The 15,000-nt window shown below is 44.4% G+C and overlaps 1 protein-coding gene across 1 annotated transcript in view; it reads left to right on the forward strand.

Moving 5' to 3' along the window:
* LOC143290082 (contactin-like) overlaps nt 1-15,000 on the forward strand; it is a 90,836-nt gene that overhangs the window by 32,420 nt on the left and 43,416 nt on the right. Inside the window, exons 2-7 of the mRNA XM_076599372.1 lie at nt 4,931-5,007; nt 7,651-7,745; nt 9,544-9,629; nt 11,149-11,300; nt 12,935-13,048; nt 14,549-14,696. Coding sequence (XP_076455487.1) covers nt 4,932-5,007; nt 7,651-7,745; nt 9,544-9,629; nt 11,149-11,300; nt 12,935-13,048; nt 14,549-14,696 — 671 coding nt within the window. The 5' untranslated portion in view covers nt 4,931. The remainder of the gene's footprint in view (nt 1-4,930; nt 5,008-7,650; nt 7,746-9,543; nt 9,630-11,148; nt 11,301-12,934; nt 13,049-14,548; nt 14,697-15,000) is intronic.

A 15,000-nucleotide genomic window follows, 5' to 3' on the forward strand; every position in this document is an offset into this window, starting at 1 on the left:
CACATTGCACGGTCCGGGAGGAAGGTGGCAGAATGGTTAAGACGCTCATTTGCCCATACAGAGAGTCCCTGAAGGTCTAGGTTCGAATCCCGCTCTCGCCCTTTCTCCTGAGTTTGACTGGAAAATCAAAGTGAACGTGGGGCCCCGTGTGCAGATGCACTGAGAAAAAGAACCCGTGACAAAGAGAGTTCTGTCCTCTGGCAAAGAGAGTGTTGTCCTCTGGCAAAGAGAGTGCTGTCCTCTGGCAAAGAGAGTGTTGTCCTCTGGGAAAGAGAGTGTTGTCCTCTGACAAAGAGAGTTCTGTCCTCTGGCAAAGAGAGTGTTGTCCTCTGGCAAAGAGAATGTTGTCCTCTGACAAAGAGAGTGTTGTCCTCTGGCAAAGAGAGTGTTGTCCTCTGACAAAGAGAGTGTTGTCCTAAGAGAGTGCTGTCCTCTGGCAAAGAGAGTGCTGTCCTCTGGCAAAGAGAATGCTGTCCTCTGGCAAAATTCTGTGAAAGAAATCTACTGTAGTCGGTACACAAAATAATACATATGCACACACTTAAAGGTTGACTGTCCGCTTTGAGTTATGCCGCTGGTCAGGTATCTGCCTATGAGATGTGGTGTAGCGTACATGGATTTTTCCGAACGTAGTGACGCCTCGTTGAGAAACTGAAACGAATACAGGGTGTTTTGGGTTGTTGTTGTTGTTTTAGTGTTGTTGTCGTTGTATCTTTTGTGCTGCCTCATCAGTGGTATTCTCCCCACGTTTGACATAAGTTTACATTTGGGCCAACAGTAAAGTGAGGGCTGTATTATCAATGGTTTCTCCAGTCAGTGGGAAACCATTTACAGCTTAGTCTTTTGTGAAGGACTATGACTCTCAAACTATAGGAGGCAAAATTGCACTGGCTCTTAGTGCTGCAGCCTTGTGGGCTAGTTGGCCTTTAAGAACCATCCCAACGCCGACTGTCCTAAAAACCCTCTTGGCCGAGAGAGTGGGGATGTAACTTGGGCAAGACACTCTCCACTATAATCAAATTCTAACCCAAATAGTCGGAACAGCAGTTGCCTCCTCTGCTGTTCTGATGGTCATAGTCGGACACGACTGACTATCATATATTATTTCCCAACACGCATTATGATCGTACCAGTTGTTCTTGTTAATCAATGTCGCCTTCTTCTTACCAAAGGTTTGGAAAACCCTCTCTTTCAAGAGATACTAAAATATTCTACTGTACTGGATTTCTCATTCCTTCAAACGGAAAATTCTGGTCCCGTTCGGGTTGTTTTTGCATGGCTGTAATGAATTAGCGAACATTTGTATTTATATTTGTATTTCTTTTTATCACATAGATTTCTCTGTGTGAAATTCGGGCTGCTCTCCCCAGGGAGAGCGCGTCGCTACACTACAGCGCCACCCATTTTTTTTTTTTTTCCTGCGTGTAGTTTTATTTGTTTTTCCTATCGAAGTAGATTTTTCTACAGAATTTTGCCAGAAACAACCCTTTTGTTGCTGTGGGTTCCTTTAGGTGCGCTAAATGCATGCTGCACACGGGACCTCGGTTTATCGTTTCATCCGAATGACTAGCGTCCAGACCACCACTCAAGGTCTAGTGGAGGGGGAGAAAATATCGGCGGCTGAACCGTGATTCGAACCAGCGCACTCAGATTCTCTCGCTTCCTAGGCGGACGGTTTTCATCTAGGCCATCACTCCACTGAACATATCAACGGAGTGGAAAATGTGGAATTGTAGTACAATTTCTCGTCATTTCAGTTTGCTTTTGCAGTGCTGTACATCAGAAACATACTTACCAAGGGACAAAAATGGGAAGGAGGGGGTGGGGAGGGGACATTTGGAATTTGTATATTCGATCCACCCCACAGCCAGGGAGGAAATGCTACACTGTTTTCTTCACAGCAAGTAAGCCGGGCACAGAAGCCGGGAATGATCCCGAGAGGGGTACAGGCGCTAGTTTTCCTCCAAGCCAGACAGATGATACGAGCAATTCACAGCCAGCGTGTGTCACGTGTGTCGCGGCACGAATTGTCGCCCCTGCATGTATTGTCGCCGCGACATTATATGCAGAAGGGCGACAATTACTGCAGGGGCGACAATACGTGCCGCAACAACGTGTTCTTCACACTGTGTCTGACACCAGCAACACAGGGACACCATGAAGTCTTGGACCGAAACAGGGAAGGAGGGTGGGGGAGGGGGAGGGGGTATTGTGTCCTTGAACTCCTTTTTTTTTTTTTTTTTTTTTTTTGTCCAGTTCTTGTGTAGAAGGTGGGAAAAGGCAATAATGATGGTATTAATATAGCGCTGAATCTTGTGCAGAGACAAATCTAAGCGCTTTCACACCAGTCATTCACACGCATGCATAACTCTAAAACTGAAGAAACTGAAGACAAGGAAGAGGCAGGGGAGGGAGGCTATCTTTTGAAGAGGTGGGTTTTAAGGCCAGACTTGAAAGAGCTGAGTGTGGAGACCTGACGAAGCGAAAGAGGAAGTTCATTCCAAATGCAAGGTCCAGAGACAGAGAAAGAACGGCGTCCAACAGTCGAGTGTTTGAATCTGGGTATGCGTAAACAGAGGGGATCCGAAGCCGATCGTAGAGAGTGAGATGGAGTGTAGAGGTGAAGGCAGCCACAGAGATAGGAAGGGGCAGATTTGTGAATACATTTATAACATAGAGTGCTGATCTTGTACTTTATTCTGTGTGAGACAGGGAGCCAATGGAGATGTTGTAAAACAGGAGTGATGTGCTCAGATCTTTTCTTTCTGAGGACGAGTTGGGCAGCAGAGTTTTGTATGCGCTGAAGGGACTGAAGGACTGAATTACTGAAGGACTGAATGGATGAAGCAGGCAAACCAGACAAAAAAGTCACGGTATAAGGGAGCCGTGTCGCGCGCGCGCGCTTGTGTGTGTGTGTGTGTGTGTGTGTGTGTGTGTGTGTGTGTGTGTGTGTTAACTGTAGAATTTCCATCGATTCATATGTGATATTAAACGAAATGAAGAAAGCAACAACAACAACAAATTCAAAGAAAGACACAGTGTGGATTGCATTGTATGCGTGAGGACCAGAACGCGTGCAATAATTCGCCACTGTCACTTGAGATCCCAATTCACAGCAAATAACTCTCCAACTTCAAACCAAACAATGACAATAACAGTACATGGAAAATCACCAGTTCAGGTATGCTTGATAAAGATAATAAACCTGCCTTAAGCAACAAAGTAATCAATGACTTTCCGTATACCCTAAAGTTAGGTCTTCTTCGCTTCCCCCTTCCTCCAACCCCCCCGCCCCCCCCGCCCCCCCAGGCCCCCTTCCCCTTTTAAGGCCTCGAAATGGCTAGACTGTTTACCTCCTGACTGTGGTGCTTAAGTTTTTGTGTACCCTATAGTTGGGATTTCTTCACGCCTCCCCCCCTCCCCAAACACACACACACACACACACACACACACACACACACACACACACACACACATTTAGTAACAGCAGACTTAAATTTACATTACGCCAACAACTAAGAAATAGATATGTACAATTCTGGAAACAGAGAAAAACTGAATACAGTAGATTAGATTTCTACAACAAAATTAAAAGAAACGATTATCAAATTGAGAATTATCTAACTGATAAAATCGATCCTGCTCACAAACAAGCTCTTTGTCAACTCAGAATAAGCGCACATTATTTAAACATCGAACGAGGAAGATATGCAAACATTCCCAGAGAAGAGAGGTTATGTGCTATATGTGAAGTTGTTGAAGATGAATTGCATTTCTTAGATTCGTGTATCTTATTTCATAATTTGCGAAGCCATCTAATCACTACTATACAGCAGTATGATCATCAATCAAATGTGATCTCTAGAAAAATACAAAACAATATACTAAAACCAAGTGATTTATTCACCTGCGATGACTGTCAAAAAACACTTGCCAACTATGTATTTCAGTGCATGCGTATTAGATGACCGTTTATTTCTTTGTTCCCTTTGTTCTTTGTTGTGTCTATTAATCCTTCGGGATTTTATGACAATAAATGAAGTCAAGTCAAGTCAAGTCAAGTCAAGTCAAGTCACACACACACACACACACACACACACACACACACACACACACACACACACACACACAGCCTTCACAAAACACTCGTACACACCCATCACAGGTTATGTAATGTCACAGCCTGTTCTGAATTGCAAATTGAACTGGGATCGGTGCAGAACAACTACAGAGGTAATTATCAGACAGAACGACACCTGCATTACTCTCAAGGACATTCGTACAATTCCAGGTTATAGCGTTTTTAACCCTAACAGAAACCCTCTCACAACAGCTGGATTTGTTAAATGGTCAAAACTGTTGAAACAAAAAACAACAAAACTCTCTGTTATGTTTACGTGTGGGTGAGGTTTTTTTTATGAACAATTTACGGAATGGTCAGCGTCAGTGGAATGACTTAGGTTCATGTGTATGAATGTGACAGAACATTTGCGTCATTTTCTTTTCCATTGTATTGTATTGTTTAACTCTTTTTGTCAAAACAGATTTCTCTGTGTGAAATTCATGCTGCTCTCTCCAGGGAGAGCGCGTTGCCATTTTTTTTTCTGCCTGCAATTTTATTTGTTTTCCTATCAAAGTGTATTTTTCTACATAATTTTGCCAGGGACAACCCATTTGTTGGCGTGGGTTCTTTTACGTGCATGCTGCACGCGGGACCTCGGTTTATAGTCTCATCCGAATGACTAGCGTCCAGACCACCAGTGAAGGTCTAGTGGAGGGGGAGAACATACTGGTGACTGTGCCGGGATTCGAACCAGCGCTCTGTATGGTCAGCTGGGCAGTAAGCAGGAAACAAGCACTGTATACCTATGGTCCAGCTTTCAGGGGTCACTTCATTACTCCATGCCTTGTCTGTTCTGTGTGTTTGCAGAATGGCCGTCAGATCGTCACGTGACCTACACTGGTGGTTCACGGCTGTGGCGACATGGATGGTGACCGTGTCAGCTGGTGGGTTGGACAGCTTGCTTCTCTCTCTTGCTCTTTGTGCTTCTGTCTGTCTGTCTGTCTGTCTCCTTCTCTCTATCTCTCTCTCTTTAAAAGGAACCCTCCCTGTTCAGACTGCCTTTGCTCATGTTGTCCACTTAGGAACGTGTTGATAAACAGCTAGCAATTTACCTGCATAAAGCCTTTCAAATTATAAATGTAAATTGCAGTTGAATGTGTGAGTGTGTGTGTGTGTGTGTGTGTGTGTGTGTGTGTGTGTGTGTGTGTGTGTGTGTGTGTGTTTACTTTGTTATTCTGTGTGAATTAGACATTAAATACAGTTTATTATATTTTTTTTCTCAGTTTGCAGGTTACATCGTTGTTGTTTAGCATGTCTATTTATTTTCTCTGAGATGTTTCACGATGGCTTATATCGAATGAAACATCCGTATCCGTATGCGTATCCATCTCTCTCTCTCTCTCTCTCTCTCTCTCTCTCTCTCTCTCTGTGTGTGTGTGTGTGTGTGTGTGTCTCTCTGTCTCTGTCTCTGTCTCTCTCTCTCTCTCTCTCTCTTTTCAGGATTGTTCCAAGGGCGGGTGGAGACAGTGCTTTTGTGGGTCCTCCCCAGCACCTACGGGTGTTTCTCTTTCTTCTTCTTCTTCTTTCTTCCTTCTCTCTATCTCTCATATTGCCACTGCTTTATCTGAGGCCTGTAGACAGGGAGAATAAAGGTTACACAAATACTGTTGTCAATGAAAAAAAAAAAAACCCAACTGAAATACATTATACATAAATCCTAGTGTGAAATTATTTGACACCCCAACGCCCCGAACCACTCTATCTTCCCTCAGCGCCGAACAACCCGACCTCAAGGTCGTCACACAGATAGGTCGTTAGACCCAACCTGCAGTTCCGCTGTATCAAAATGACCGATACAGAGATCTGACCGTTAATACAAACGCTGGTCTATTCGCATTTTAGCCTCAGCCCCGAGTGAAGGGTTAACACGAACATTGTGCAATTATTTTATTACTACTACTACTACTACTACTACCTTTTAATATTATAATTATTATTTATTTATTTATTTATTTATGTAAGCCTATCTATTATTTATTCACCTTTTTTTCTCAAGGCCTGACTAAGCACGTTGGGTTACGCTTCTGGTCAGGCATCTGCTTGGCAGATGTAGTGTAGCGTATATGGATTTGTCCGAACGCAGTGACGCCTCCTTGAGCTACTGAAACTGAAACTTGTGCAATTCAATAAGACAACATATGCAAACAAACATAACTGCAGATAACAAAACATAATTATATTTATTTCACGAAGTGAAGCTATTTCTCTAACTTTTAAAGCCTTGTTCAAAAACAAGGAAAATTCACGAATCTCCTTACTGTAGCTAGACGACATTAACAGACTTAACTTAAACAGAGAGGGATGTTTGTAGTATTTTGTTTTTGTAAACATTTCACGATTATTTCTTATCGCTAGGCAAAAAGAACAAAATGTAATTCATTTTCTAATAAACACTGGTCTAGCAATGAAGAAAATTGGATTTAAAAAATTAAAATAAAGAAAAGAAAAAGGAACGCACACTTCTCTACACAACAAGCGTGCATTGACGAACATGGAACTGGCGAATCGGAACGACACCCTCAAAGGAAATGCTGATGTGTGTGTGTGTGTGTGTGTGTGTGTGTGTGTGTGAGTGTGTGTGGTGTGTGTGTGTGTGTGTGTGTGTGTGTGTGTGTGTGTTCATATTTGTGTGTGTGTTCATGATTGTGTGTGTGTGTGTGTGTGTGTGTGCGTGTGTGTATGTGTTCGTGTGTGTGTGTGTGTTTGTGTGTGTGTGTGTGTGTTCATGTGCGTGTGTGTGTCGTTTTCGTGTGTGTGTGTGTGCGTATGTGTGTGTGTGTATGTGCGCGTGCGTGTGCGTGCGTGTGTGTGTGTGTGTGTGTGTGTGTGTGTGTGTGTGTGTGTGTTCATGTGTGTGTGTGTTCATGTGTGTGTGTGTGTGTTCATGTGTGTGTGGGTTCATATGTGTGTGTGTGTGTGTGTGTGTGTGTGTGTATGTTGATGTGTGTGTGGTGTGTGTGTGTGTGTGTGTGTGTGTGTGTGTGTGTGTGTGTGTGTGTTCATGTGTGTGTGGGTTCATATGTGCATGCGTGTGTATGTGTGTGTGTGTGTGTGTGTGTGTATTCATGTGTGTGTGTGGTGTGTGTGTGTGTGTGTGTGTGTGTGTGTGTGTGTGTATTCATGTGTGCGTGTGGTGTGTGTGTGTGTGTTCATGTGTGTGTGTGTGTGTGTGTTCATGAGTGTGTGTGTGTGTGTGTGTGGGGGGGTGTTCATGAGTGTGTGTGTGTGTGTGTGTGTGTGTGTGTGTATTCATGTGTGTGTGTGTGGTGTGTGTGTGTGTGTGTGTGTGTGTGTGTGTGTTCATGTGTGCGTGTGGTGTGTGTGTGTGTTCATGTGTGTGTGTGTGTGTGTGTTCATGTGTGTGTGTGTGTGTGTGTATTCATGTGTGTGTGTGGTGTGTGTCTGTGTGTGTGTGTGTGTGTTCATGTGTGCGTGTGGTGTGTGTGTGTGTTCATGTGTGTGTGTGTGTGTGTGTGTTCATGAGTGTGTGTGTGTGTGTGTGTGTGTGTGTGTGTGTGTGTGTGCAGACTGTCCCTTGGGGTGGGAGACGCACAACGACCACTGTTACCACTTTGTCTTCTACCCGGATCTCACATACCCGTTGGCCGCTGTGGCCTGCCAGGTTGTTTTCATGTTTGTTTGTTTTTTCCTTTTATACCTTCTCTTTTTGTCTTCCCTCTCCCTATTTGTCTGTCTGTCTGTCTGTCTGTCTTTCTCTTTCTCTCTTTCTCTTCCACCCCCCTCTCTCTCTCTCTTGTTCTTTGGGCGCCTTATAAATCCCATCTTATGTTGCTCTTTCTCTCTCTGTCTCTCTGTCTCTGTCTCTCTGTCTCTGTCTCTCTCTCTGTCTCTGTCTGTCTGTCTGTCTCTCTCTCTCTCTGTCTCCCTCTCTTTGTCTCTCGGTCATACTTTGGACTCCTTGTAAATATTATCTTATGTACCTCTCTCCGTCTCTCCCTCTGTCTGTCTGTCTCTGTCTCTGTCTCTCTCTGTCTCTGTCTGTCTGTCTGTCTGTCTCTGTCTCTCTCTGTCTCTGTCTGTCTGTCTGTCTGTCTGTCTCTCTCTCTCTCTCTCAAGTCATTGGTATATCATCATGAATTCTAATATCTTTGATTATAATCCTATTTACGACAGAATGTTGAAATGTAGGGCTTTCACGATGTGCATGGGGCTGGAGGGAAAGAGGCTGGGGTAGAGGTGGGGACAGAGAGTTGTTGTTGCTTGTTGCTTTGTGCTAGTCTTTTTCACGAGTTTCTCATGTGAGTTTCAGTGACATTTGTCGTTGTTAATGGTTCTGTGTTCACGTGTTCTGTGATGTAGCCCTACCCCCCACATCCCTCTTTTTTCTTTCTTTTCATACCTCAGGGCTGGGTGGAAAAAAGTATATGTTTTGCTTTTCTCATTACCCTGGTAAAATAAAATTTCGTTTCGTTTCGTTTCGTTTCGTTTCCGTGTGTGTGTGTGTGTGTGTGTGTGTGTGTGTGTGTGTGTGTGTGTGTGTGTGTGTGTTTCACCCTAGCAAAGAAAATGGTTGGTCTCTGACAAAAACCGCAGTTGACCTAATTAAAAGCCATCCAATTGGTCGGTTTTTCTTATTTGTTTCATCCCCCTTCTGTTGCAGAGGTTCCCCTCTGTTTTATTTAATCCAAAGTAGTGTTTCGTTTTGGGTGATAGCGTCAGATTTACTTGTAGAGCAAAGTTCCCATTATTCTAATTAGTGGAACTGTTCGACCCTAACATGTAATATGTCGTCTTGATTACATTACGAAACCTTAATTTGATGAGAAAGAGTGAGAGACAGTGTGAGTGTGTGTGAGTGAGTGGGCAGGGGAATGAGGTAGGGGAATTATAATGGGCGTTTGTGTGCATGCATGGATGTATGTAGAGAGAGGGTGGGGGAGAAACGTATGTGAGTATGTGTGTGCGTTAGAATATTTTTTTGAGATAATGATATTAATGAAATTTGGTACCTTGATTTGTTAAATATGTTTGTTTGTTTGTTTGTTTGTTTTTTGTTTTTTGTTGTTGTTTTTTTTTAATCATACCTTCCTCAAATCAGAATTTCCTTGTGTTGCTCAGTTAATATTTTATTCAAATGGTTGCGAAAATGTCAGTACAACAAACAGTTAATCTGACAATAAATGGTTTCAGTCAGTGTGTGTGTGTGTGTGTGTTCCACCCCTCTCTTCTCCCTCCTTTCTGTTCTCCACCTTCATCTTCTCCCTCTGTCTGTCTGTCTGTCTGTCTGTCTGTCTCTCTCTCTCTCTCTCTCTCTCTCTATATATATATATATATATATATATATATGTATGTGTGCGTGTGTGGTCACATTTTTAACGTGTATACACAGTTACACTTTTGCTAAACGCGTCAAGTTCTGATATAGTCATCACGGCAGACAGCGTTGTGTCATCATTCAGATGGACGGGGCCTACCTTCTCAGCGTCAACACCAACGAGGAGCATGAGTTCGTGTCCCAGTGGTTAACACGGCACGACATGGACAGGTGTGTGTTCTCTCCTTCATGCCGCCCGTCCTGCTGGGGGGCAGAAAAAGAAAGTGAGATAGAAAGAGAGAGAGGGAGAGAGAGAGGGAGAGGGGGGAGAGAGAGAGACAGAGAGAGAGAAGAAGAAGAAGAGAGATAGAGAGACAGAGAGAGAAGAAGAAGAGAGAGAGAGAGGGGGGGAGAGAAGGAGAGGGAGGGAGAGAGAGAGACAGAGAGACAACACACACAGAGAAGAAGAAGAAGAGAGAGAGAAAGACAAAGAGTGAAAGACAGAGAGAGACGGAGAAAGAGAGAGAGAGAGAAGGGAAGAGAAAGATTGAGAGGAAGAAAGAGAAAGAGTGAAAGAGAGAGAGAGTTATCACGATAGTTGCTCCCGGTAGTTGACAATGGAGAAACTGTCTCACCCAGGCAAAGAGAAGCTCTCCACAGCTGGAACGGGAGTGGGACCTCTTATTCGTTAAGATTACATCTCCAAAAAACCCAGCAGTACAGAAAACCGCGGGGAAAGCCATTTTCTAACAGAACAATGGGCCATACATTTTCTGGAGGTCTACAAGTGAGAAATAACCAGACACGGCCTTTTGGCGACCAAGGTTGAAGGCCCGTTTTGGCGTTGTCTTGTGTCCCTCGGACAGGAACTTCCATGGGATTTCCCTCACTCCGCCCAGGTGTAAATGGGGGATTCCTGACTTAGGTCCTGGGAGGTTAACACCGGAAGGAGAGGACTGGGCCCCGCCTTGCTATGCCGAGCCCTGGACACAGTGAGCATTGATTCATTCCCACTATGGCCGCACAAGGCGACAGTTCCTAATAACCCACCTTTGGCAGACTCAACAACAGGCTGTGGAACAACAAAGGCATCAGGCTCAGCACCAAAATCAAAACCTACATAGCTGTTGTGCTGACCACCTTGTTGTACTGCTGTGAAACATGGACGACGTACTGCCGTCACATTCAACAACTTGAGCAGTTTCACCAAAGATGCCTACGAAATATCCACGGCATAAAGTGGCAAGACAAGGTCTCCAACCTCCAGGTCCTAGAGAGGAGCGGCCTGCCCAGCATCGAAAGCCTGCTGATCCAGTGCCAGCTACGCTGGACAGAACACGTTGTCCACATGACAGACAGCGGGATCCCGAAGATGCTCTTGCATGGCCAGCTGAAGGAAGGCCACCACGAACTTGGAAGACCCTCAAAGCCTGTGACATAGACATCGCTTCCTGGGAAACTGATGCCCTTGACCGCTCTCGCTGGAGGATGCTGTGCTCTAGTGGCATAAAGACGTTTGAAAACAAGATAACGCTGGCCATTAAGGTGAAGCGTGAGCGAAGGAAGCAGGGCTCAACTTCTGGAGACGTATTCCCTTGCAACACCTGTGGGAAGTGCTGCGCATCCAGAATCGGCCTCTTCTCCCATATGAGGACACACACCGACAGATAAGCCTGCCTGCCTACTCATCCGTCGGTCCGACGGGAGACTCCATCATGTGTGTGTGTGTGTTTTGTGTGTGTGTGGACAGAACCAATCGCTGGTGGACCAGCGGAATCGGGGAGGGACAACAGCTTCAGTGGGAGGGTGACGGCACAGCCTCGGCTTTGGACGAGTCCACTAAATGGGAGGGGGAGGAGGTCCGGCGTCAGGCCAACCTGCACGTGGTGTACAAGTTCACCAGTGAGTTGTCCGGCCGAAGTCTATCGGCTGTTCTGGCCTTTGAATCATTAACAAACAATGAGGCCAGGAGAGGAAATGATTAACAAATAGTAAAGAGTGGTAACTCTCTCCATTCACAAGGTACACAACTTCAAGTCAGTGCTGCTTACGCTACCGATTCAGCTAGCACACAGGTAAATAAAAGGTACGTTGGAACAAACCCAGACACTTCCTCAAAAAAAGGAAGCGCCGGTCCTGTCCTTACACCAATCATTTGACATGTGCACACAGCAGCAAAGACAGAAGAAATGTGCAAACACAAAATAAGCTTTTATTCAAGACTGGTATAGCCTCTTTAATCCTGAACAAGCCACACAGAACATATGGAGAATACAGAACAAACACATGGTTGTCTCAGTGGTTTTTCAACTGGAAATGAACAAATAATGAGGCCAGGAGATGAAATGATTAACAAACAGTAAAGAGTGGTAACTCTCTCCATTCACAAGGTACACAACTTCAAGTCAGTGCTGCTTGAAACGGTGATTAGTTTTTATTTATTTATTCTTTTTTGACTCACTTGTGTAAACAAAGTGAGTATGTTTTAACCCGGTGTTCGGTTGTCTGTGTGTGTGTGTGTCCGTGGTAAACTTTAACATTGACATTTTCTCTGCAGCTACTTTGTCAGTTGACACCAAATTTGGCCTAAAAATAGGAAAAATTCAGTTCTTTCCAGTCATCTTGTTTAAAACAATATTGCACCTCTGGGATGGGCACAAAAAAATAAAGAATGAAGCCTAATTATATGCAAACTGCATTTACTGTTATATTTATATTTTTTTGTATTCTCTAAACTTGGTACTTTGATCTGATATTCTGACCCAACAACAAGAGCAGTCATTATTATCATTTTTTTGTTCAAACAGGAACTTCTTTTGCTAAGTATGGAAGTTTTATTTATTTTGCAAACGTTTTGGTGCAGATAGTAAAAAAGGGAAATTACTCTGTAATTAATGCTAGGGGAGTTCATTTGATTTAAACTGATCTTTCTCATCTTAAACATTACATTTTGAAATTATACTCAATACATAAAAAGCTTGGATTTTTTTTAAAGTGTAGCACAAGTGAGTCTTGAAGGCCTTGCCTCTCTTGTTTTGTTTTTGCGTTGTTGTTTTTGAATCCTTGACATGAAGTTGATGCAAACGCGGTGATAGCCTTGATGTGGCCCTAGTGGTCGGCAGGGCTCAAAGCACCATGATTTGATTTGATTTGATTTGCTGTTGTGGCCTAATTTGTCAACTTAAAGATTCCTGGTTATCGTGTGTGTGTGTGTGGGTGTGTGTACGTGTGTGTGTGTGTGTGTGCGTGTATGTGTGTGTGTGTGTGTGTGTGTGTGTGTGTGTGTGGGTGGGTGTGTGTGCGTGTATGTGTGTGGGTGTGGGTGTGTGTGTATGAGTGTGTATGTGTGTGTTTGTGTGTGTGTGGGTGTACGTGTGTGTGTGTGTGTGTGTGTGTGTGTGTGTGTTCTGAAATATGTCACATATAATTATGTCAACACGTAAAAAAACCCAATAGGTATCCTATGTACACACCAACAACAACAAAAAAAATTTTTTTTAAACCCCTACATCACAGTGTGTGTGGCCTGGTTTCAGCTCTGACCAACACCTACCTGTGGAGTCGCCAAAAAGCGGACTCCTCCTCTCCGTACATCTGTGAAATCAGCCATCTGCAAGCCTTTCGTATCAGCCAGGCTCGCCGCGATCACAGTAAGCTTTTATTTGTCCAGTTTATTTGTTCGTCGCCTTTCTTCAAGGAGACAGGCGGACTGCTCCAAACACTGCTGTGCTATTAAAAAGGGAGATGTCAGATCAAATGCAGTAGTCAAGGCTTCACAGGCTGCCATTGGTATTTGTAAAACAGTCATCTAAAATGGAATAGGTTGAACGAACTAAAAAGATAAATAATTCTATTAAAATATTATAAAAAAAAAAAGAAAAGAAAGATAAGTAGAAGGCGAATTATTGACATAAATTAGGACCAGAAATCAGCCGCTTTGAGAGAACTTGTACACACCCACCCACCCACCCACACCCACACACACTTGCATACTCACACAAGCGCGCACTCAAATATACATGCAGATATGAACACACACACACACACACGCACGCACGCACACACACACACACACACACACACACACACACACACACGCCCGCACACACGCACACACACACACACAAACACACACCCCGCACACACACACACACACACACACACACGACACACACACACACACACACACACACACACACACACACACACACACACACACGACACACACACACACACACACACACACACACACACACACACACACACACACACACACACACACACACACACCAATAAGCCAACCCTGCACCGACACACTGATACACAATCATGCTCCACTGTCCACATAACACTGGTTTGGTGGAGGTCATGGCACAGCAGTGGCAGCAGCTGTTGCTGCAGCACTTAGTAAGTGGAAACATTAATGCAACAGCAGATAATATCAATCGCTAGTATCAGCAGCGGTGACCACAATAGAATTTATGACAACTGAATCGGTCAAGATGTTGGTTTAAAGAGGTGAACAGAATTATAGCAGAAGCAGTGGCGGTATTAACATTATATTATGAAGTATGAATTATGAAAAATAGTAAAAATCATAGATTTCAGAATGTTTCGTTATAACCGATCATCAGTACAAAATGTTTCGTTATCACCGATCATCAATACAAAATGTTTCATTATAACCGATCATCAAGTTCATTGATTCAGAGACAGTCCAACTGTCCAGTGTTGTTCAGCATGTACAGAACATGAAACTGGTGCTTGTTTGTTTGGTCTTCAAATCAGGATTCCAACACTTATTAAATATTTGATCATAATGTGTGTGTGTGTGTGTGTGTGTGTGTGTGTGTGTGTGTGTGTGTGTGTGTGTGTGTGTTTCCATGTGTGTATGTGTTTCCCTGTGTGTGTGTGTGTGTGTGTGTGTGTGTGTGTGTGTGTGTGTGTGTGTGTGTGTGTGTGTTTCCCTCTGTGTGTGTGTGTGTGTTTCCCTCTGTGTGTGTGTGTGTGTGTGTGTTTCCCTGTGTGTGTGTGTGTGTGTGTGTTTCCCTGTGTGTATGTGTTTCCCTCTGTGTGTGTGTGTGTGTGTGTGTGTTTCCCTGTGTGTGTGTGTTTCCCTCTGTGTGTGTGTGTGTGTGCACGTGCCCCAGGTTTCGGCACGGAGTGGACAGACCCCCGGGAGGCCCCCCGAGGTCCCCGCTTCACCAGAGAGCCTCACAGTGTGGTGGTGGTGGGCAGACTGGACGCCGCTGTCCTGGAGTGTGTCGTGGACAGCAGCCCTCCCTCCTCCTACCTCTGGTCTGTCTGCACGTGCACTGCGTCCGTCCGGTGTCGCTGTTGTGTTGTATTGTGTTGTGTTGTGTTGTAGTGTGTTGTATTGGACAGCAAACCTCCCTCCTCCTACCTCTGGTCTGTCTGCACGTGCACTGCGTCCGTCCTGTGTCGCTGTTGTGTTGTATTGTGTTGTGTTGTGTTGTGTTGTGTTGTAGTGTGTTGTATTGGACAGCAAACCTCCCTCCTCCTACCTCTGGTCTGTCTGCACGTGCACTGCGTCCGTCCTGTGTCGCTGTGCCCTGTGGCGTCTGTGTTGTGTTGTGTTGTG

This window comes from Babylonia areolata, chromosome 15 (assembly GCF_041734735.1).
Source record: "Babylonia areolata isolate BAREFJ2019XMU chromosome 15, ASM4173473v1, whole genome shotgun sequence".
In the NCBI taxonomy this organism is placed as follows: Eukaryota; Metazoa; Mollusca; class Gastropoda; order Neogastropoda; family Buccinidae; genus Babylonia; species Babylonia areolata.